Source organism: Pelobates fuscus, chromosome 1 (assembly GCF_036172605.1).
Source record: "Pelobates fuscus isolate aPelFus1 chromosome 1, aPelFus1.pri, whole genome shotgun sequence".
NCBI lineage: Eukaryota > Metazoa > Chordata > Amphibia > Anura > Pelobatidae > Pelobates > Pelobates fuscus.
Window position 1 is genome coordinate 315067176 of NC_086317.1, and position 25488 is coordinate 315092663.

The 25488-nt window shown below is 44.9% G+C and overlaps 1 protein-coding gene across 1 annotated transcript in view; it reads left to right on the forward strand.

Moving 5' to 3' along the window:
• Window positions 1–25488, forward strand: part of VWA3B (von Willebrand factor A domain containing 3B) — a 242141-nt gene that overhangs the window by 118689 nt on the left and 97964 nt on the right. Inside the window, exons 15-19 of the mRNA XM_063459114.1 lie at window positions 358–488; window positions 3188–3309; window positions 5227–5364; window positions 9284–9341; window positions 9426–9582. Coding sequence (XP_063315184.1) covers window positions 358–488; window positions 3188–3309; window positions 5227–5364; window positions 9284–9341; window positions 9426–9582 — 606 coding nt within the window. The remainder of the gene's footprint in view (window positions 1–357; window positions 489–3187; window positions 3310–5226; window positions 5365–9283; window positions 9342–9425; window positions 9583–25488) is intronic.

Below are 25488 nucleotides of genomic sequence, written 5' to 3' on the forward strand. Positions count from 1 at the left end.
ACTGAGAGGGTAGTGGATGCATGGAATAGCCTTCCAGCTGAAGTGGTAGAGGTTAACACAGTGAAGGAGTTTAAGCATGCGTGGGATAGGCATAAGGCTATCCTCACTATAAGATAAGGTCAGGGATTAAGGAAAGTATTTAGAAAATTGGGCAGACTAGATGGGCCGCATGGTTCTTATCTGCCGTCACATTCTATGTCATCAGTGTGTATATATAATCTTTTATTTTTTTTATTTTTTTAAAGATGTAAATGTCCCTCTTTATAGTAAACAAGTGATGTACAATTAAAAAAGGACCATAATAAATATGGCCCTTGGTATATGCAGTAATAATCAACCTTTGCATGTGTGTTACAGAGTGATGACATCAAGTTAATTTTGAGTGAGATAGACACTGGAAAAGCAGATTTGGAAAAAATACAGAAAGTTCACACTGAATGTTTGATGTTAGACTGGTACCATAATGGAGAAAAAGATCATTCACATGTGTAAGTATCTAATTAATGCAGAGATCTTGTGAGGTATGGTATTAAAATATATGATCTATATTGAATAAAAGATTTATCTGTAGGGTAAGTAATCGTTAACTTCTTAAAGACGTTATTATGTTACATGTTATCCTAAATATAGTGGCCTTTTATGTCGTTAGGACAGCATGGAACATCCTTTAATTTTGGTGTGACTAGTTCATACCTGGGGCTCCCCTCTGTCAGCTGGGGCCATATTTAGTGGGGGGCCAAGACTGACAGATGAGCTATATGCAGCTCTTAAATTGAGCGCTGGATATAGTCCTTGGAATCCATTTAAATGGAGAGGGAGGGAGACCCCTAAGACCTGCATAGGTTCTCACTCCTGACAGTTATAGACCCTGGTAGGTTAACCCTGCTTACAGTGATTAAGTCTGAACTATGTGATCTCTATGTGATTGGCAAAGACAGCATGCATGGTAGGCATGTGCATAGGGAAAATTTTCGTTTCGGTTCGGCCATACGAAATTTAGAATTTTCGTAATTCGGGACTTCGGCAATTCGGCACTTCAACACTTCGGAACTTCGGCAGTTCGACACTTTGGAAATTCGGCAACTTCGGAACTTCCACATTTCAACACTTCAGCACTTAGGAACTTCGGCACTTCGGCACTTCTATTGCAGCCGCTTAGTAGATAACTCCCTAATTCCCACGGTATTAGGGAGTTATCTACCAAAAGGCTGAAAGACCTAAATTGGTCTTTCAGACAAATTTACTAATACTAAGTAAAAATTACTTAATATTAGTAAATTTTGCCCCTACTCGCTATACCGCGAGTAGGGGCATGTCTAGTAAACAGTGAGCAGTGGGTGGGGGCCCTTAAGTAAAATGATGGGGGGGACCTATTGTCCTCCCCCCGGCCCCCACCCCTGAGCGGTGGGTGGGGGCCCTAAATACTAATAAGTGGGGGGGACCTAATGTCCTCCCCCCTGGCCCCCACCCCTGAGCGGCTGGTGGGGGCCCTAAATTGGTGTAAGGGGGAGACCTAATGTCCTCCCCCTTGGCCCCCACCCCTGAGTGGCGGGTGGGGGCCCTAAATACTAATAAGGGGGGGACCTAATGTCCTCCCCCCTGGCCCCCACCCCTGAGCGGCGGGTGGGGGCCCTAAATTGGAATAAGGGGGGGACCTAATGTCCTCCCCCTTGGCCCCCACCCCTGAGCGGCGGGTGGGGGCCCTAAATACTAATAAGGGGGGGGACCTAAGGTCCTCCCCCTGGCCCCCACCCCTGAGCGGCGGGTGGGGGCCCTAAATACTAATAAGGGGGGGGACCTAATGTCCTCCCCCTGGCTCCCACCCCTGAGCGGTGGGTGGGGGCCCTAAATACCAATAGGGGGGGACCTATTGTCCTCCCCCCCCCGGCCCCACCCCTGAGCGGCGGGTGGGGGCCCTAAAAAAAATGTGTCCCCCCCAGGTGACTAGGGGTCCCCAAACCCCTAGTCACCCCCTCCCCCTACAGGCTGCTCACTGTTTAATAGACATGCCCCTACTCGCGGTATAGCGAGTAGGGGCATAATTTACTAATACTAAGTAATCTTTACTTAGTATTAGTACATTTGGCTGAAAGACCAATTTAGGTCTTTCAGCCTTTTAGTAGATAGCTCCCTTATTTACTTATTCATTCCTGTCATTACACTGACTGGCCAAGTAACTTACATTTTATATGAATGTATGTTACTTAATTGTTGTAAGTGTTGCAAATGCTTACAGGTGAATCCTGGCTATGTTTGTATACGTTTTATTTAAAATTGTATACAATGTAACATTCTTCTTCTTTCACTGGGTAAGTATATGAGTACGTAGGCAATACTGTGCTTCAGAACTTCGGCACTTTGACACTTCAGAACTTTGACACTTTGACACTTCGGAACTTCAGCACTTCGGAACTTCGGCACTTCGACACTTTGGAAATTCTGTAATTTCAGAACTTCGGGACCTCTGAAATTCGGCAATTCGGACATTCGGAAGTACCCGAATGTCCAAATTGCTTGAAATTCGTCCGAATTTATATTCGGACTGAAACGAATTGCGCATGTCTAATGCATGGAAAGAGAGCAGGGGACATAACATAGAAAGGTGGTAATACATCATGACATACCATGGTTTAAACTTTCCACTCAACATTGGCAAGTGAAAATGTAGAACTGGAAAGTATATATTCACTCCTGGTGAGTGTGCCATGGATCCTCATGGCTTAAGGTAGCAAGTAACTTTTGGGGCCCGGCTATAAGTATAAGACTTGAAATATTAAGCCCTGTACATGTCTCTCTGTTAGGGTTGGGCTTATGATATTTTTATTTGGGCTCCAGGACTTGGTGTTTCTGTAACCAAGCAACATCTATATCAAGGATTGTGTGTGATTTTCATCAAAATGCTGTATAAATTGATAGCATTATTTTAGAGTTCGGGTATATTTTTAGTTCTACAGTTTTGCTATAAAACATATGCTTATTGACATGCAGATAATACTTTTTAACAGTAGTCCATAATTATACAGTGAGTGTGCAATATACTTTAAATAGAAGGTTTTAGTTGTAATAACTGGGGGGGGGGGGGGTGTTATGATCTCAAATGTTTTAGAAATCAGCAAGCGATGTAAAAGAGTCATAAGATCAAATAATTAACTATGTTAGTTTGACTGATGTTTCCTGTGAAATGTAGGCCATATAAACTCCATTACAACAGAACCCAGGAAAAATCGCATTTAACAGCCTCACCACTGCCACACACCCATAACCTCCTTCCACCAAGGCTGCTCCAGAGGAAAAAAGCCCACCACGCAGGTGACTGCACTTTGGTAGTTTTGCAGAGTTTCTTGTATTGTGACACAAAACTATTTCATAGGTTTTTCTGTAGCTCTGTGTAGGAAGCCAGGCTAATTAAAATACGCATATGCAATCCACATAATGCAGAAAGAAATTGTTAAACTATCCTGATTCTTTCCATCTCTCCTGCAGGGGGCGGACTGTTCAGTTAGCAAGGTTGGAGATCTTATGTCTGCACTGTATCATGCTACTAAATTAATAGGAGTGATGTAATTATAGTGTTCAGAAAAGACACAATATTTATGGCCATCTCTTGTATTGTATTATATTATATCACCATTACTGACTTGTCATACTTTCTTCTTAACAAATGTAGTGAACTTTTAGAGGCAAAGACGTTTTCATGATTTAAATAACATCCAAGAGCTTTTTCCCTATCTGCTTGCTAACTTTTATCAGTCAGCTGCTAATTGCCTGTTGCTAACCTTACCTGGTAGAGTCTGGTTTCCAACAGCTAAATCTGACAATTCACAATTTGCAATTAACAACTGGTATTAATGCTAGCGATTCACAAAAAAGTATATTGCTGGCCTTTAACCACAAACTACTGACTGGTTTCCAAGTTTTTCAGTATCTCTCAAAATGTTAAACTTGCTTCTGCATTCAAACACTAAAGAGCACATCAAACCATTTGAAACAACAATAAAAATAAGTGTAAAAATATATACAATATATACTGATTTAATAGAATTGGATAAGCTTTCAAAATGTGTTCATTTTCATGTTCACTTGTAAAAACATTTTTTTATTTTCATATATAAATATATATCAAGTAAAAATAAAAGCAATCTATAAAAAAATTCAAAATATTATAATAAATGTTTTTTTTTAAATATTAATATATAATATATCATATATTGGGCTTCTCTTCCTCCAACCTCAGCGTGACCATTAGGCCTTCTCCATAGGAAAGCATTGATTCAATGCTTCCCTATGGAATTTTGCAAGGCACTGGACATCCTCATGCAAAGTGTGAGGACATCTAGTTTTGCTTTATGGAGTTAAACTCTGTGAAACAGCAGGAAGCGCCTCTAGTGGTTTTCTGGGAGACAGTTACTAGAAGCAGTCTTAGCCTTGCAATATAAACTGCAATGTTTTACTTTTCCAGGGCTAAGGGGACAGGGACAGTGCACCCAGACCACTTCAGTGAGCTAAAGTGGTATAGGTGCCTGGGTGCCTATAGTGTACATTTAATAAATCCACAAGGCACTAAGGCCTCTGATGAACATGAGGTAATGATAGATCACATAGAAAATATTGCACAATATGCAGATAATCAAAATGAATGAACACATTACAACATGATGCAGAGGATTTGTTAAACCTTAGAGCTGACACACCATTTATACCCAGGTTTAAACTATGGACCAGGTTCATTGTGACATTGAAATGCAGTACATTAAAGACTTCATTCAAGGATTAATGAAGAATCGGGGGAGCAGCATTGCTCCTCTGTTGTTTAATCTTTATATCCTGCCACTTTGTGCCCAGTCCTATCTTTCCATAATCTGCAGGGCTGGAAATTATGTCCCGGGATTGTGTGGCACCAAGGAGTATCTAAATATTTTTAATTTTCACCAGTGGATATAGTTACTTACGTATCCGAAACTGTGCTTGATCCCAGCTCTACATTGCAATTAATGACATACATTGCAATATCACTTGTTTATGTGACAGCTGCATACACCATAATAAGCTGGATGTTTGCTTTACATAGTCATTCATTGATGATGTGGAGTAAGCATTTATATTGCTTAGATACCTTGAAATCACTTGTATAACCCCACACTAGATTTTTATCTGATATTTTATGAGTTCACTCTTGCTATTAATGTAATTTTTCCTTATTGCATTTTTTTCTGACAACACCCATAGCACAAACAAAATCCAGTGTGCTGAGAGCACTGAGCCATGGTGTGAAATTTGGTGAAAGTTTAATGAAAGAAGACATGCCTCTAGAAACAAAGGACCTTTTTCTTAACAATGATAAGAAAGCCACTGCAGTCCTTAGAGGTAAGTCACAGTGAGTAAAGCTTAGGTTTATACCAAGCCCCATACTCTCTTAATTATGTTCTCATGAGTAACGAATAGGTGCATAAGAAATGGACCAAAATCTGAAGGCAAACCTGGAAGGTGACCCCGGGACAGTGAAATTCCCAAATGTGGCTGATGGTGACAGCCTAACAAGATGCATAACACAGATTAATGAACAGCGCACAATACATTTTTACATGTAATAAGGCTATTTAAAAATCACCTATTTCAGCAAACAAATTTGGGGATTCAATTCCACCATGTGGCCACATTGTGTTAAGCCCACCAGTACTTCACAGTACCCCAATATTGGTGGGTTCTCTAAATACAACGTGGGAAACAAAATAGAGCTAAATAAGCAAATGTGCATTTTAATAATCTGTTGTAAGAGCATTGTAAGTATATGTAATGCAAAATGTATGTGATAAATGCAATTCAAAACTAAACAATTAAAGAGAGAGTGCTTTGATGTATATACTGACAATGCAAATTATTATTTTTTAATTCTTTATTGTTGTTGCGCAAAATGTGTACAGAAGATGCTTGCATCGCCACAACAGCGGGGCAAACAATGCTTTTTAATACAAATTATAACAGGAACATGGCATGGAAAAAACTTGCACAAATATATATTTTTTTAACTCGTGCTATATAGATATGTGGTGTGTCATAGAATTTTAAAACTACTTAACATAGCAAAACGATTAAGCCTATCTACCATTGTGTGGGGTGGACATGTGTTAGTAAAGTATCAGCTCTGGTGCTTAGTATGTAGAGAAGCTCTGGCTGTCTGGTTATTGTAGTGCTCAGTATAATATACAATACTAGCGGTGATTGCATGTCATTTTACGATGTGTACATGAAGAGATGGTAGATTTTGTTAGTAAATTAGTGTATCATCCTTTACGGATTAAATGCTTAAGGGTACCACTGGGTGAATTAACTGGTCAGTTGTTGTACGCAGGATTAATTCGAGTTCTCTAGTGTCTGAGAGCAGGTATCGTAGCGTACATTAGTGGCTGTCAGCCCACACCACTTGAAGGCTCGGGGGGGGGGGGGGGGGGCGGCGTGGGGGAGTCTCTTGTTGCAGTATTTCCCGGTGCAGTGTTGTTTCGTCCCTGGGCTCCGTGCGAGATCTTGCTGAGGTACCCGCTGGGGTCTTGTTGTGCAGCGGCTGAGGTGTCGCAGAACCGCCGCAGGTGGGGTGTAGCGTGGAGCTCCTCTCCAGCCCTTTGCGTTCACCCCTTGGGGCCCAGGTGATCGTGCCTGACGGCAAGCTCCTGGTGGTTCCGGGAGGCTCCGTGTGCCGCATGGGCCTGGGTTTTGCACCTCTGGATAGGTCCTCTTTTGGGAGGAGGTCTCTGTGGGGGGGCTCTATGAGCCAACTTACCCCCTGGAGTCGACCGCCCAGGTCGTGTTCTCCTCCAGCGCTTGGGTGTGAAGCTGTTCTGTTCTGTGGGGTCGGCATGGACCGCTGGATTGCCAGGGATGAGTGGTGGTGTGAGTTTGCTCTTTGTTGCCTCTCCTCAATTTTTCGCCAAAATTCCTCTAAGATCTTGTCTAGCTTTGCTAGTGTTGACTCTGTTGTGCCTCATGGTTTGGTGTGAGGCCTGGCGTCCACCATCTTGTATTGCTTGAGGTGATCAGAGTTAAGTTGCAGTTGAAGCTTGTGCGAGGCCACAGTTACACCCGTGGATGGAGTGATAATGCCGGGATAACCCCCACCAGCTTGTAAGTGTCGGTATTAGAGCGATTTCGTAGATTCTCGATCGGAGCTCACTCTGCCTGCGACCGTTCCGTTTGGTAGTCAGGCCCCGCCCCCCCTCACAATGCAAATGATATATCTGCCCTATGAATATTATAATAAAAGTGACATTGCTATGCACAAAACTCCTCAAATGTATACCTTCCTGTAGCCACCTCCAAATGGGCCTCTGAAGCTGTAGGGCTGAGCGGGTGCTCAACTCAAAAGGAATGTGGTCTGGATTCCAAACTTACTTAGTAAAGACAAAAGGGAATTGGGGGTACACCCGTAAAATGGTTTGCTGGAATGGTGCAACCGAAGTAACCAGCTGCAGAGGCCCATTTATAGATGACCTTCCTTACACGAAAGCTACATATTTGTAATCATCTCAGTATAGCAGCCATTCAATTAACCTCTTAATCATTAATCAGAGTGATACCATCGCAATATCTTGATATACTTATATAATTTATTGAGAACAAGATGTGGACTATGCATGTGTGTACCTGAACTATATTGAGATAATAAAAACATTTACTATCTAAAATATTGCTACACTACCCAACTTACAAGTATAGGTCAGAAATGTGAAGACAGAAAGGATGTATTACCAGACCTTAGACATAGGGTGTCCACATGTCCCAGGTCGCCCAGGACAGTCCCGCATTTTGTGGGTCTGCCCCGGATGCAACCCTCCCTCTCTCCCTCCCCTCCCAGCGCTGCGAGGAAGTGAGGTCACAAGCGAGGACGTCACTTCCTCCCAGCGCTCTTTGCAGACTGACGCAAGGGAGGAAAGAGAGAGGAGCTCCCAGGACCAGGTAAGTGTATGGAATTCTGTAAGGGGGTGAAATCTTTATCATGGACTCACTAGTACTACTAGTGATTCCATGATAAAGATTTCACCCCTCTTCCTCTCAGTGAGTCAGTAGTGGGGGGGTGGACATGAAATTGGGGAATAGATATGAAATGGGGGGGGGGGGGTATGGACATAAAATATGGGGGTATGGACATGAAATGGGGGGATATGAAATATGGGGGGGGGAAATGGATGCTGAAACCTACGCCGCTGTGTTAAATGTTTGTTTGTATTGATATTTATATAAGTGCGGGTCTGTGTATGCATGTATGTATGCAAGAGTGTATTTGTATATACATGTGTGTGTGTGTATGTATGTATATACCGTATATACTCGAGAATAAGCCGACCCGAATATAAGCTGAGGCACCTAATTTTACCACTAAAAACTGTGAAAATATTTATTGACTCGAGTATAAGCCTAGGGTGGGAAATGCTGGGTCCAGATAGGGGTTAATAAGAAAATAAAAAATAAAATATAACAGACTGAGTACTGTAAATACACGTACTGTATATCCAAGACCAGAGATAAGCTAAGCTTCATTGTTACAGTAGGAAGTGTGATGTTAGAATCAAAAGATTGCATAGAATAATGGATACATTTTTGAAGAGGATGGCTAAGTATGTATGTTAAAAGTATACTTAAAATTGAGACTCCTCAATATTAAGGACATTAAACAAATGTTCTGGGTTGGGGAAAAATGTGTGAATACATCACAATTGGCTGAGTCCGTAACCCAGGTACCATTTTGGATATTTAGATTTACGCAATGCCACCCTGCCCTAGAACTGCTAGGCATAACCCTAACATAAAGCCCCCCCTCGCCCTGTTTGTTCTCCTCACCTCCCCTTCCCTGTGTAGCGTAGCCAAGCTCCTCTCCGGTCCGCAGTACAGGAGTTTCTGTAACCCAAGACCATTTGTCTCCCAATTGGTGCATTCGGGTAGTCTGAATGCAAGTGCTGATCGAGAAGAGAACTGGGAGGCGCACAATTTACGCACGCAGGAAACCCAGGGCAGCGTGTCAATCGGGTAATTATCATGACAAATATTACTGTTAATGTGGATCTACTCATTAGATGTTAAAGATCGTACATGGCTTTTCCCAGAAGATTACACAGTTTTAGTAGCTAATACCTTTTAGTAGAATACACTCATTGTTATGAATGCTTAAGAGTGCTATTTTATTCATTAGGACAAACAAGTATACTAGTTTTCTTTTTTCTTTTTTTTTGCCGCAGAGAAAAATGGTTGGATTTATGTTTGCCTTTTTTTTTTTGCACACTTCATTTTCTTGTAGAATTTACGATGATAGATGATGTCACAGAAAAAAAGAAAGTCAAGCGATTACCTAAAGAGTAAGTGAACTTTTGAACAAGCATTTCCACAACATCTGCTTAATTTTTATACATTGACTCGTGTATTCATTTTATTTATATTAGTGACCTAGATATTTCTTCTGCACGCTGGCTGAAGAAGCATGGTTTGGTTGCAAGGAAGCTCACCATAATGGATGTTTTGGGTCCAACAACTGTACCACATACTGCTAAATATGTACCAATTCTTGACAAGCATGTTCTTTCTAAAGTGTTTGATGAGGTAAGTTCTCATTACTTATAAGTAGCTTTAAGACGTGCAGTCTTGAAGTCTTATGGTTTATTTTTTTTATTTGTAGATATTTGTTGAATTGCTTGTCGTTGTTAATAGATATTTTGTTTGTTTTAATAGAACTGACCTCTCAAAATTCATGATATTAATAAGATGCTAATATATCACCACTAGACTATTTCTCAGTATAAAATTCAGTATGCAATTCCTTTTTCTTTTTTTTTTTCAATTTGACAATTTTTATTTTGTCATTAACCATCTCAAACAGGGTACAGAAGAGAAAAGGGAATGTCGTTCAATAGCACGTTATACATAACTGTGACATTTCAGAAAGCAGAGATCGGGAGGGGGATAGGGGGGGCATCACTATACGGAACAGTCAAGCATCGTATTGACATTCTAGCAACATAGTAGCTATAATCATGAATCACATGTCTGCAGATCAACACATCATCATATTAACATATCAACATATCAACACACTTTCCGGTAGGCTACCCCATAGACTGGGTTTGAGATTGCGGTGTTGTTAAGTGTGGTACGATTAAACCTGTGCTAAGCTAAGTGAGGTTAGGCAGGGTCAGTTTCCCCGTCGGTCCTGTCTTGGTATGCAGCACGTATTGGTAGTCGCCATGTAAGGGGGACCCTTCAGGTCAGTTAGTTAGGTACTGCGCCTGGTACATTACCAGATCTACATGTTTGCCAGAGCTCCCAGGTTTTTTGGTAGAGTGCGGAAGGGGGGAACAAGGACTTGTAGGATGTCTCATAGATCCACTGCTTGTGTAGTTCCTCTATCAGGGTCTCCTTTTTGGGAAGGGTTGTGGATTTCCACCTCCTTGCTACCAATTGTTGCGCCGTTAAGGCAATGTGTAACATAATTTTCTTGGCATGTTGGGGCATCCCTCTGGGGAGATCAAGCACTAAGCATGTTAGCGCGGAAAATGGGAGGGGGTGTTGGGTAACGTCTTGGATTAATGCGTGAACCTCGGTCCAGTAGCTTAGTAGCCGCGGGCAGCTCCACCAGATATGGTACATCGAGCCCTCCTGCATATGGCATCTCCAACATAGTGAGGAAGTGGAGGGGAAGATTTTTTGTAGCCTAGTTTGCACTAAGTACCATCAGTATAATATTTTGCGGTGTTGTTCTATATGGGCTGACGACTTTAGTAATTTGAGTGGGTCGGTGAGGATTGTATCCCAAGATTTAAGTGGCCCTGGACAGTTTAGGTCACTCTCCCATTGTCGGGCATATTTGGTGGTGGAGAAGTGATTATAGTTAGCTATGGAGGCGAGGCACATGGAGATCGGTTTACAATGTGGTAGTAATTTTGCGGATAAACACATTTGTTCCCATACAGTAATCCTATTGGTGGTGCCTGGGCAGCGTGTCGCTTCTCTGGACAGGTAGGATTTTAATTGTAGATATGAGTAAAGCGAGGAGTGCGGGATTGCAAATTTATCCACTAGGCTGGGGTAGTCCAGGAGTTTGTCAGCAGAAAAGAGATGGTATAGGTGTGTCGCCCCTCTTTGATACCACGGTGCGGCATTAAATGTGGGGATAATGTAGGGCATGGCCTAGAGGGGGGTCGCCAGGGAAAGACCAGGGGGTGCTACCCAATCTGGGTCTGTATTTATCCCATATCCGAAACAACAGTAGCATTTGTGTAGGGAGTAGGGGATGAGCAGGCCTGAAGCGTAGGGGTGTCCAAAGTAGGTGTAGGATGTCGTGGGTGCCCAATAGGTCTCGTTCCAGTGAGAACCATTGTGGACTGGGCTCAGAGACAATGTGAGGGAGGGCTGTTGCCCATATTGCTGCGTGGTAGTAGGTTTGGACATTTGGAATTGCTAGACCTCCCATTTTCTTGGGGGCTTGTATAGTAGCCGCTGAAACCCTGGCCCTGCCACTCGCCCACACAAATTTGCCCATGTCGGTTTGTATTGTCTTAAAATATGAGGGAGGGAGGTGGAGGGGGAGCATACGGAACAGGTACAACAGTCTTGGTAGTATGGACATTTTCAGTGCCGCTATGCGGTCTGTCCAGGACAAGTACAGTGGCGACCATTGTTTCATCAACTGATTACACTTATTCCACACTGTGATATAATTTGCCGCCATAAGGTTCGCAGGGTTTTTGGTAACCGTCAAGTCTAGATATTTTATGGATTCCACCCTCCAATCAAAGTCGTAGGTGTGAGTAAGGGTGTGGAGCACCTGGGCCGGGATACCTACAGGTAGAGCCTGCGTCTTAGCCGCGTTGACTGAGTAGTAGGATACCAGTCCGTAGTCTTTAAGCAATTGTAATAGTGTAGGAAGGGACTCTCGGGGATTCTCTATATACAGTAACACGTCGTCTGCGAACGCACTGATCTTGATGTGCTTACCCCCCAGGTGTATTCCCTGAATTGTGTCATTCTGTCTTATAAGGTGCAGGAGGAGTTCTAGTGCGTGGACGTATAGCAGTGGAGACAGGGGACATCCCTGCCTCATCCCGTTTGTAATGTTAAAAGTGGGGGATAGGAAGCCCGCCTGATTCACCTGAGCTGAGGGTGAGGAGTAGAGCGCAAAAATCTGTCGAATCGTCTGTGGGGGAAATCCAAACTTGGCTAGTACTTGCTCCAGGAAGGCCCAGCCGAGGCGGTCAAAAGCTTTCTCCGGGTCCAGCGCTAGGAGAAGACCACCTCGGCCCGACCTCCCGAGCTCTCGTTGGATATGGGACAGTTTCCGGGTATTATCTAGGCCCTGTCTGCCCTTCACGAAACCCGTCTGGTCATCATGGATCAAGTGTGGCAGGATTGTATTCATTCTATTTTCAAGTATTTTTGCGTAGATTTTCGCGTCCGTGTTAAGTAAGGATATAGGTCTGTAGTTTTTGCATGTGTCCGTGGGTTTGTCAGGTTTGGGAATCGTCACTATTGTAGCCAGCAACACCTCCGGGGGCAGTCTGCCTGTAGTAGCTATCTGCTGGTACATCTTCAGGAGCTGCAGCGCCAATAAATCGCCGAACTCCTTGTAGTATGCATTAGAGAGCCCATCTGCACCCAGGGACTTCCCTGGGGGGAGCTGTTTAATAGTGTTGGTGATTTCCTGGACTGTGATACGTTGTATCAAGGCTTGGTATTGGTCGTCTGATACCGTGGGCAGGGTAATGTCCGCCAAGTATTGTGCCGCGTCTAAGGATTGGGGATGTGGTATCGACACGTCCGTATGGAGGTTATACAGTTTGGAGTAAAAAGTAGCAAACACTTTACACTGTGTTTGTTCCCGTCGTCATCGGGAATATGGGGTATCTTGGTCTGGGTCAGTCGTGCTCTGAGCCTGGCTGCTAAGTGCTTAGTGGCCTTGCCAGATGTATGGTATGTAGTAGCCCTTAACTTATAAAGGAGGCTATTTGTTTTTTCCGCCTGTAGCTTGGCGATAATTGTGTGTATCTCGTTTATTTTAATTAAATATTCTTGTGTGGGTTGGGCTTTGTTTTTTGCGTTAAGTGCGGCTAGTTGTGTGTACGCCTCCGTTAGTGTGTTTTGGTTGCATTTCTTGAGATAGGAGGACCGCTTAATAAAGAGCCCTCGAATCACCGCCTTATGGGCGCACCAAACCACATCCTCCGTGGTCTCCCCGGACCCATTCGTTTGAAAGTAGTCTGTTAGTGTGGTCTGGATTAGATCCCGGAAGGTCTCATCCGCCAATAGGGATTCGTTATGGTGCCACTGCCCTCGGCCTCTGAACTGAAATGTGTCATGTAGTTGGAGGTGTACCGGACTGTGGTCTGACCAGGTGATGTCCCCTATCCTGCAGTCCTGTAGTTGCGCTAGGGTGGCAGTGTCGAGGAAGAAAGTGTCAATTCTGGTGTACGTGTTGTGTACTTTGGAGTGAAACGTGTAGTCAGTCTGTGTGGGGTGTAAGGTGCGCCATGCATCATATAGGCCATACTGTACGAGCAGTTTAGTGATAGCCTTGCATGTGTCGGCCATATGCGTTTTTCTCCGGCCCGTGGGGCGGACTGTGGTGTCTAGCGACGGCTGCTGGATAAAATTAAAGTCTCCGCACAGAATGAGACCCCCTACTCTAGCCTCATCCACTGTCAGGAGAAGGGTTCGTAGGAATTTTGTAGTATCAGTGTTGGGGATGTAAGTTGCTACAAGGGTATATGGGGCATTGTTAAATAGGCCCACCAGGATAATAAACCTGCCTCGATGGTCTATAATTTTCTTATGGAGCGTTAGAGATGTGTCCTTATGGAGGAGGATGGAGACTCCCTTAGTTTTGGATTCAGAGAGCGCTTGGAATTGGGTTGGGTAGTGTCTGTTGTATATGGTTGGAGTGTGGTCTCTCTTAAAGTGGGTCTCTTGCACACATGCAACATTTACCAGCTCTTTCTTTAGGTCCCTAAGTAGTAGACTCCGTTTACCAGGGGTATTGAGCCCCTTAACATTTAAGGTCGTAATTTTCATAAACGGTGGCTTGTAAGATCTCTAAAGGAGGGGAGTGATGATTCCCTGTCCTCTCGGGTGTCAGAGCAGGTAGTTTTTGATTGTATCCACAGTAAACTTCTATATGCGTGTACGATGTCGTTAGTGAACACCTGGGGACCTGGTGAGGGGGGGGGGGTGATCGGGAAGGGGGGAGAACTTCCCGCAACGGCAGGCGAACTAATGCTCAGCAAATCTGAGCAGTAGTGTGGTCTGGTTCGTCCAGACCCACACGAGCCGGGGGTGGCTTCCAGTGTCTCCATAGTCTGGAGGCACTCAGGACTTAGGGCCCAGTCTGGGCTTCTGGGAAGCTGCAGGGTGAGTACACAGGCAGTTGGATGCTGTACCCATATGTTTACAGCATCTTTATCCCGAACTACCGTATGTGCTCCTAGGTAATGGGTATCATAGGAGTTCAATTTTCTTTTTTATGTTATTTTTTTTTTTTTCAAACATTCTGTGTTTATTGAGTTTTCACAGTGAACAAGGTATATGTTACAGAGACATTCAGTGCATAAGGTTTATCATTACAGATACAGGTGCATGCCCCGTTCCACCAAACCTGTCGTCTGGTTGCTCTGTTCGTTTGTCGTTGGGGTCGTGCTGTCATACTGCGAAGTGCATCTCAGTTGGTTGTGTGCTGTGTTTGGTGTGTGTGTTTCTCGTCCTCCATCTTTTGGTTGGTGCGTTGTCTGTGTGGATGAGTTTGGTTTTTATAGTCTGTGCCTGTCTTTTTGGCAGTGTCTTAGTATGCCTCATTGTATATAAACTGAACGAACAAGGTAATACATATAATATAACAAAATTATATAAAAGTGTAACGACGAATACAATTGGGTCAAACCCTTGGTCTCGGGGGTCAAGTTGTGGTTCTGTTTAGTATTTTGGGGGTTCCAGTTTGGGGTTTCAGTTCCCTTCTTGGGCGTGTTTTGGGTCAATTTGTTGCGGGCCCTGTGCGTGTTTTGGGGGAGACCTTGTGTTTTGGGCCTGCTTGTGGGTCGCTCGGCTCGGTTTCTGTGTGGACCTTCTGCCGCTGTCTGAACCGGGGGTTCCCTTGTTTCTTAAGAGCTAAGTGACCTCCTCCCTTGGTGCGTGGTTGTGGGGTCCGGTTGTGTGGCCTTATGTTTGGGGGATCTTATTGCTTTGGGGTCACAGGTTAGGGTGGGTTTGTTAGCCACGGGTCCCATATCTTATAGAAGTGATGTGATGTTTCGTGGATCTTGGCTGAGAGCCTATCCATTTGGCTGAGAGCCTATCCATTTCCATGGCCTCCCTAGTTTTGCGTATGACTACAGCTAGCGTGGGTATATTTGGGGTGCCCCATAGTTCCGCTATTGCCCGTCGTGTTGCCAGGGCTAGTTTGTTCGTGAGTTTGTTTTGTGCTCTAGTCAGGGGTTCCCATGGCTTGGACAGAAGCCATATCCAGGGGTCTAGGGGTATGTCTGCGTGGAGGAGGTCGGAGACCAGGCGTGCTACCTCCATCCACAGTGGTGTCAGCTTGGGGCATTGCCACCAAAGGTGTATATATGTGCCCCTGTGTCCACATTGCTTCCAGCATAAGTCTGATTCTGCCCTTCCCATGTGATACAGCCGTGTTGGTGTTGGGTACCATCTCAACATTGTTTTGTAGGCCTGTTCTTTATGGTTTACTCATATGGATATGGATGCCGTGGCTTCCTATATGTCTTGCCAATCTGTCGGGTCATCTAATGGTCCCAGGTCCCTCTCCCAAGCCACCACATAGGCCATTGCTCCCGGTGGTTGGTTGGTGATCAATAGTATGTAGTTGGCAGTGATCTGTCCTTTGTGTGTTGGGTTGTGCATGCATGTTCTTTCGAAAGTTGTGAGTTTTGTGGTGGCTGCTGTTGTGTTCTCTGGGAGTTCTAGGAAGCTTTTCAGTTGCATATATCTAAAGAAGTCATGGGTGTTGTATGCTTGGTGTGGTTGTGGTAGCTCGTTGTACTGTAGTAATTTCCCTCTTGTAAAGAAGTGGTAGAGCCTGTAAAGGTCATTGTATTCATAATGTGCAAAGTATTTCGGGTTCATGCCTGGGAGAAAAGCTTGATTGCGTAGGATAGGGGTTAGTGGTGTTGGGTTGTTGATGATGGTGAATTTTTTGGTGAGTTTGTCCCATACGGCAATGGTGTTCGATAGTGTTGGGGGTGTTGGTGGTGGTATGGGTCGAGATTTTTGTGGTACCCAGAGGTAGAGGGAGGGGAAGTCGAAGCCGAATAGGTCCTGTTCCAGTTCGACCCACCGTTTGGCCCCTGACGGTGCGTGGAGGTTTTGTATGTGAGTGAGTTGGGTAGCGTGGTTGTAGTGTTGCAGATGGGGTAGACCTAGACCTCCGGTTCTCTTGGGGATGTACATCGTTGTTCTTTTTATTCTGGGTCGTTTGTTCGCCCAGATGAATTTGTCTATGTGTGATTGTACGTATTTAAGGTCTGAGTTGGGTATTGGGATGGGGAGGGCCTGGAAGAGGTAGAGAAAGCGTGGTAGCAGATTCATCTTTATCAAGGCTAGGCGTCCCAGCCACGACAAAGACAAGTCCCTCCAGCGGAGTAGATCGTTTGTTGTTTTTTGTATCAATCGAGTGAAGTTCAGGGTGTATGTGCGGTGTAGTTCCGCCGGTAGTGCTATTCCCAGATATGAGATGTGTGAGGTGTTGTATCTGAAGTAGTATATGTCTGTGGTCTGCCTCCATATTTAGCATGAGTGCTTCCATTTTAGCTAGATTCAGCTGGTATCCCGATACTTCGGAATATTCTTCTATAAGTTTGAGGAGCAAAGGAAGGGAGTGTAGCGGGTCTGTGAGGGACAATAAGAGGTCGTCAGCATACGCTGCTGTCTTGTATGTTTGCGTGCGTACCTTGATGCCTGTGATCGAGGGTGAGGAGCGAATGAGATGCAATAAGGGTTCGAGGGAGAGGGCAAAAAGGACTGGGGACAGTGGGCAGCCCTGCCTCGTTCCGTTTTTTTTATGGAGAAGGTAGGTGGGTTTGTATTCGGTATGAGGAGGTTAGCCGTGGGGTTGGTGTATATCGTTTTCATTGCATCTTGGAAGGGTTTGGGGAAGCCGAGTTTCTCCAGGGTGGTGAAGAGAAATGGCCAGAGAAGTCTATCAAAAGCCTTCTCGGCTTCCAGGGACAGGAGAAGGGTCGGGATGGTTCATCGGTTGGCCACCCAGACCAGGTCTAGCATCCTCCTGGTGTTGTCGCTGGCTTGTCTGGTCGGGATAAATCCCACCTGGTCTGGATGGACCAGTTTGGTTAGGAATGGTAAGAGCTGGTTGGAGAGTATTTAAGTGAATATCTTAACATCTACGTTTAAGAGGGATATAGGTCTGTAATGACCCGGGTCTCATAGGGGCTTGTTGGGCTTGGGTAGGAGGCATATGTTAGCCTGTAGCATTTCTTTGGGGAGTGGTTCTCCACTTAGTAGGGAATTGTACAGCCTCACCATATGGGGCAAGAGATTGTTTAGGAATGTTTTGTAGTAAACGCCCGATTATCCATCTGGGCCTGGGCTTTTATTGGGTTTGGTGGCCCCAATTGCGACTTCCACCTCCTGCTCTGAGATTTCCGTGGAAAGTTGTGTAAGTGTGCCGTCTGGTAAGGTGGGTAGTTTGGCTTGTTCGAGGAAGGTGTGAATGTGTTCTGATAAGTTGGAGGTACTTTGTCTGAGCTGTGGGGAATGGTCGTATAGGTTAGAGAAATATGTTTGGAATGTCTCTGTGATCGGCGCTGGGATGTCTGTGGTGTGTCCTGATGGTGTGCGGATGTGGGCTATGTGTTTGGCCTGGGTACGTTTGCGCAGCCTGCGTGCGAGGAGGGTATCGGCTTTATTTGATTTTTCATAGAACATTTGTCGTGTCCATTGGAGGGGTTTGCCTCTGTTGTTGGAGTTGGGCGGTGAGATCGGGGGTAGGTGTTTGCTTGTGTTTAGCTTCTAAGTTTGTAATATCGTTAAGAATTTGTTCTATGCGTGCCAGGCGTGTTTTTTTGTGGGCGGTGGCTAAACTGATGAGGTATCCCCTAAGTACTGTTTTATGGGCGGCCCATAGAACTGCTTGCGACTGGACCGAGTCCTTGTTTGTGGTGAAGTAGTTTGTGAGTTCGGACTTGAGTTGTTGTACTATTTGTGGGTCGTGTAGTAGGGTTGGGTTAAGTCTCCAGGACCAGGGTCTGGAGATTTGCGGAGGTTGAAATGTGAGTGAGATTTCTGCATGGTCGGACCAGGTTATATTGCCTAATGATGTTGCCGTCGTGATTGGGAGAAGAGGTGGGGAGATTAAGAAATAGTCTCTGCGGGAGTAGGTGTTGTGTGGGTGGGAGTAGAATGTATAGTCTTGAGCGGTTGGGTGGTGTATTCTCCATACGTCGATTAGTTTGGTTTTGGAGATAAAGTCTGGCATGAGTTTGTCCGATCTGGATGGCTGGTTTTGTGAGTTTAAATGCGGTGGTTGTCGCAGTCGGTCTATCGTTGGGGAGAGGGTGGCGTTAAAGTCGCCTCCTATTATTTTATGGTGACTCGGGTGTAGACTGAGGTGGGCTTGTAAGGTGGGCCAGAAGTCGGGTTCTGGGGTTGTAGGGGCATATATGGATGAGATAGCGTATTTGGATGGCACTATTGTGCTTGTTATTGTTAGGTAGCGCCCATGGTGGTCTTTGTGAGTGGACGTGATTTGCAGGGGGCATGTTTTCCTCAATAGAATGGCCACTCCGTTATGCTTACCTGTGTCGGAGTTGGCTACGTGGCAGGCCTTGAAGTGGCGGATCAGGAGGGGGAAAAGGGGCGTTCTGCTGTATAGTGTGTTTCTTGTAAGAGGATGATGTCTGCTTTGGTGCTGTTGGCCCATCGCATGAGTCTGTGTTGTTTTGTGGGATTATTTAGCCCTTTGCAGTTTATAGAGATGCACGTTAGACTAGTTGGCATGGTGGCGTGGTTGGGTGTGTTGCATCTGTGTATTGGGGCATCCGAAGATTTTGATGTTGGAATATGGCTCGGGAATGGCTGCGTTTCTGCAGGCCTTTGTGATGCACTCCTTCACGTGGTAGAAGTGGATGCGGGCTATAACATCCCTTGCGGTTGTGGAGGGCAGGTGGTTTGGCCTGCGTAAGCGGTGGGCTCTGTCGATCACCAGGAGGTCAGGATGCGTAGATGGGGTTAATTCTTGGAACAGGTCGGTCAGATATTTGTTCAGGTCTGTATTCTGAACGGATTCCGGTATGCCCCTGTAGCGGAGGTTGTTCCTCCTGGATCTATCTTCCAGGTCCGCTACTTTGCGTTTTTGTGCTTCTAGAGAGGTATCCAGCTCCTGTAACTTGTCCGCCAGGCTGTTGTGTGCCACTGTGAAGTCGGTAAGCGATTTCTCCACATGGGCCGTCCTGCTCCCTATTTCCAGGAGTTATTTGCGGGGGTCAGTGGTGAGCGTATGGATCTGTGCTGTAATGCTTGCTTGAAGCTTGTCAAACAGTTCTGCCATCAGAGTTCTCAGTGTGGCCATGAGGGGTCCATCCTCTGAGGCTGATCTAGGGGAAGGAGGAAGGGAGAATGCGTTTTCATCCGAGCGGTGCCTGCCGCCATCTTGGATAGGGACTTCCTTTCCCCGCCAGAGCTCTTGCTAAGAAGAAGGAGGCTTTCTCAGTTCTAAGGGACTTGTGTTTGCTCCTCTGTGACATGGTGGAGGTAGGGACGTTCACCCACCTTGATAGGATACTTGTAATTCCGATTATTTTGGCCCTGTAAGACTCGAGCCGCGGGAGCTTCACATGCGTGCGACCAGTCCCGTTGAGCTCCAAGCCACGCCCCCAATTCCTTTTCTTTTGATGAGAAATGAGAGAAAATGATTTCTGATTTACATGATTATTTACTAAAGTGTGCATTGTCATAAATAGAAAGTGAATTTCTTAAGTTGAACCAAACAATGCCTGTACTGAAAACAATTCAGCTGTTTTGGCCTAAAATCTGAAATTCATTTTGAATTTATTTTGCTGAAAAATATATTTTACATTGCACAAAAGATGCCATTACCTCTTGCTATCAACATAAAGTGAAGTTATAAGCAATTACATTCACATAATTGTGCTAAGAAATACACCATTAGGGCCCTTAATGTAAATATGGAAATATAGAGTGTACAAATGGCCTAGGTACTTAACAAGAATAAAATACATATAAAAGCTAGCTAAAGAGTGCAGAAGCATCTGAATATACAAATTCACATTCAGTATCAGGACGTCCTGTTATGAAGCACTTTCTGAGGTACATTAACCTCTTCCCAACATGGGGATTCTGGTAGCATCAAGTGATATCATACCAAGGCAAACCAAAGGTGAACCACCCAGTATCTGCATATATTTCTGCCAGGCCAGTCCAAAGCTCACTGTTGCACCAGCACCCACTGTTACAAACTGTTATTTGTAACTGGCCCTTTAAATGATAAATTGCCCTGCTTCCCTGGATTGTGGAGAAGCCTATTTGCCAGCCTCCTTCCTCATGACTATGGTCCCTGGGAGATTGTGCCCCTGAAAACTTATGGACTTTTATTGGGTGTGTATGGCCCTTTAAGAACAGTCAGGGGACATATTGTGACTTTGGTGAACAATGCCCCTTTAAGACTATGTCCCCAGACCTGTAAAATAACTTGTCCCTGGCTTTTTCCCACTTGGTTCAGTAAATGGGGCTTACTGAACCAAGTACCACACAGGCGGACCACCCAGAAGTGGAAGTGTGCAGACAATTTACCTCCCAGGCTGTGAGGTTACCGCAAGTTAATTGCCGACCTCTGGGGGGCCGCAGTTCGACAAGTTCTTTGTTCATTCGAACGAGGTCAGCGGTTTGTATAGCAAAATTCATGGAACTAAAATCGGTTACACATTTCCGCGAACACCGCTGACCCTTACCTTCTCCCATACTGAATTTTCAGCTGCAGAGACTAAGTCCCTTCGAAGATTCGAACGCACATTCGAATGGGACTTAGTCGTTTTTCTGCATGAAATTGACCGACCGCACAGCCCTGATCTATGGAACTGTTTTGGGCAGGAAAATGTACTTGCGGTCTGTCATAAAGGACTTCCGTCTAACTTTTGATCTACTGGATGGATTTGGCTGATTTTTGAGAGTGTTTATGTTTAAAGTGTGCTGATTCTAAATATGATTGGATGTATGGTTTTAAAGTTACAGTGTATGTGTAAAAACTGTATCTTTACTGTCTGTGATAATTTTGTTAACCCTTAATTATATCACAGGCAGAGGGGAGGATTTTGTGTGTAATTGCTGGGAGTGTTTTCTGTAATGTATGTGTATGATTGGTGGTTTTGTAACACTCTGTGGGTGGTCCTATCTAAGGGGAACCTGCATAAAAGAATGTTCTTTTGGTGCCAATAAACAGAATGACTTGTCCCTCTAACTTGCAGCCTTGACTCATGTTTGTAGGGGACAGCTATAATCACTACAGGGATTGCTATGCTCTTCATACTCCCTTAGCTACTGAGCTCTTGTAAGAGCTCTTGTTCCACCGGCGGTTCGTGGAGTCTGCAGTACTTATGGTGGCTATGCAGTAGTTATGGTGTCTACGGTGCTGATGGTGAGCGCTAGGAGCATCCTTTTCTACGGTCCAACTTCCAGCCAGCCTGGAGGCAACTGTAACACCCACTTTCCTAGATTAAGGTATACTAGGTGGTCAGATTAAATTTCTTAGTCTCTGTAAATGCATTAAAGTCTTCCCTCTATAGGGGATCTCCCACCTCACCTTGACATCTCCTGGCAGCCATCTTGGTTGAGTGATCTTTTGCAGCGTCTCTGTGATAATAGTGGAGAGCAAAAATAAGTCGCAAGAGTGCACTGAGGACGGACAGCAGCTGAAATAGCCTGCCCTTTGGTGGATCCCCGCTCAGAACTCAAGCTGGTTTTAGCTCATCTTGTGCCATTACAAAGAGAACATCTCTGAAGCATATCAGACTGGTCCCACCCATACGGGCAGTCCAGATCCGAAATGCCAGCAAGTTTCCTCTGCACGAGAGATACAGCAACCCCAGACGATCGTTTAAACCTTGTTAGGCATCATCAGTGAGGCATAGCTGATATCTCTCTAGGCACCGTGAGTAAGGGGTCCACGTCTGGATTACCCTTTAAAATTGTGGAGAGCAAAAATAAGTCGCAAGAGTGCACTGAGATGTTCTCTCTGTAATGGCACAAGATGAGCAAAAACCAGCTTGAGAACTGAGCGGGGACCCACCGAAGGGCATGCTGTTTCAGCTGCTGCCCGTTCTCAGTATTCTCTTGCAACCTCATTTTTGTTCTCCACAAGTTTAAAGGGATAATCCAGACGTGGACCCCTTGCTCACGGTGCCTTGGGAGATATCAGCTATGCCTCACTGATGATCCTAACAAGGCTGAAACGATTGTCTGGGGTTACTGTGTCTCTCGTGCAGAGGGAACTTGCTGGCATTTCGGATCTGGACTGCCTGTATGGGTGGGACCAGTCTGATATGTTTCAGGGATGTTCTCTCTGTAATGGCACAAGATGAGCAAAAACCAGCTTGAGAACTGAGCGGGGACCCACCGAAGGGCAGGCTATTTCAGCTGCTACCCGTTCTCAGTATTCTCTTGCAACCTATTTTTTGGTCTCTGTGATAATAGTCTGGGTTTTCAGCCCAGGGACGATCTCAGACATACATGGACATAGGTATAGAAAGAATCCCAGGCACTCACTGTGATTGTTCTTCAAGCAGGTTTATTGCAACGTTTCGACCTCAATGAGGTCTTTTTCAAGCTTGAAGAAAAAGCTTGAAAAAGCTTGAAAAAGACCTCATTGAGGTCGAAACGTTGCAATAAACCTGCTTGAAGAACAATCACAGTGAGTGCCTGGGATTCTTTCTATATGTATACATTTCTTGGGTTTTTTTTTTGCTGACCCTTGCCCAGTAGCACCCTGTGTTTAAATTGATGTGATTGAGTGCAACCCTATCTCCTTTTTTCAATACATGGACATAGGGACGCACTAGTTGACGGTAGTTTACCACGCTGATTTCCAGAGACTGTTGACTTCCGAATGTCTACCGGAACTTTCTGATGAGGCCAGGAGCCCAGCCATGGAGGGGGAAAGGCTAAGGGGAGGTCTCAAGTCACCGGTCAGGAATATCCGCCTTGATCAGAGGAGTTGCAGTTCCCTCGCTCATCCTTGATCGTTGCTCTCTCTCTCTCTCTTGTTGGTCTGGTTTCGGTCATGAATTAATGAGTACGTTCAGCAACCTGATAGCAGGGCCGGTACAAGTATTTCTGCCGCCCTAGGCAAAGATCCATTTTGCAGCCCCCTCATATCACTCACTCACTGACAGACACAGACACACACACTCATTGAAAGACACATACTCACTCACTAACAGACACACACTAACTAACAGACATACACTCACTCACTGACATATACACAAACACTCACTCATTGACAGACATACTCACTGACAGACACACACTCACTCACTGACAGACACACACTCACTCACTGACAGACACACACTCACTCACTAACAGACACTCACTCACTAACAGACACTCACTCACTAACAGACACTCACTCACTAACAGACTCACTTACTAACAGACATACGCTCACTTGCAGACACACACACACTGACAGACATACACTCACTCACTGACAGACACACACTCGCTAACAGACACACACTCACTGACATACATCCACTCACTGACATACATACACTCACTCACTGACATACATACACTCATTGACATACATACAATCACTGACATACATACACTCATTTACTGACAGACAGACAGACCCACTCAATGACATACATACGTTCACATACATACACTCACTCATTGACATACATACACTCACTGACAGACACACACGCTAACTGACATACACACAAACACTGACATACACACAAACACTGACATACATATACTCACTGACATACATATACTCACTGACATACATACGCTCACTGACATACACACACTCACTGACATACATACACTTACTCACTGACATACATACACTCACTCATTGACATACATACACACACTCACTCACTCACTGAGAGACATACACGCTCTCACTTACATACATACACTCACTGACATACACACACTCACTGACATACATATACAAACACACTCATTGGCATACATGCACTCACTCACTGAGTGTGGGGCAGCTCCTCACTCCTCGAGCGCGCTGTTTAGTATGCCGGGGCTGGAATGACGTCATATTCTGGCTTCCGGCATCACAGAGGGCGCGCGAGGGAGGAGTGAGAGGCTGCAAGAAAAGCCTCCCTCGCCACCTGCCAGCTCCATCCGCTCTCCTCCTCTCCTCGCCCCTCTTACCGGTATTTAGTGGCAGAGCAGGCACCTGCCATCAAGGTAAGCGGGTGCCTGCTCTGCCTTACCTAGCTCTGCATCGGTGCACCCTGAGGTGGCCATCTCTGGCCACCTCCTGGCACCCCTGTGATAGGGCTCCTCTCGTGCCCCCACCTTTGGGCGCCTTGAGGAGTGGCCCGGCACTTGGCGGCGGTTCAATGCTCTCCCAGCACTGCGGCTCCAGACAGGGGGAGCCCACCAGGAAACATCCTGGTGGGGGCCCCCAGCAGGCCGGCGCCCTAGGCGAATGCCTAGTTCGCCTAACGGTGGCATCGGCCCTGCCTGACAGGAAGACGCAGAGAAAAGCACGTGTTCAGTCAATAACTGTCAAATACCACTTTTCATATTACGAAGTCATCTTGACCTCTGTTACCCGTCTGTCTATTTGGAGTTTGAGGGTACTATGTTTAATGCTACTTTACCTTCTTTATGTTCTGCACTTTATGTTATCACAGTCTTCTATTGGACCTGCGAGTCAAAAATGAATTCAGGATATTATTTAATAGCCCTGCGTGGCTGAAAACCTGCAATCTGTTTGTTACTGAAGACCGATGTGTCGTATTGAACTGCCTGTTACTCATGTTATTGGATTGCAATAAAACACTCATTTTCCAAAAAATAAATAAAAAATAAACTGCAATGCAAAGTTTTAAACAACCCTTTGTTTCAAAACAGAGACAAATCCATGTACATATGCATGTGCTGTTTTTGTTTAGATTTGATACATAATCTTTTTAGTTGGGATGATGTACTAAGCAGTCGTTTACAGCAGAGATTAAACTGCAAAAAAAACTGTACAGGTTTTGGTACTGTACACAAGGAAGTCCTGCTTCTGCTATTCCATTGTATCTGCAGTCAGAACATATTTTTAGAATTTTACAATTTTTAGCTATTTATTTTGAAATAATAGTACAATGGATGTTGATATAACTGTCTTGCAAAATACAAACGATGTTGGAAAATGTTGCAATTAACTGACCTTGGAATTTGCTTTTAAAGTTTATAAAAAAGCAGCAATGAGTATTATCTGCT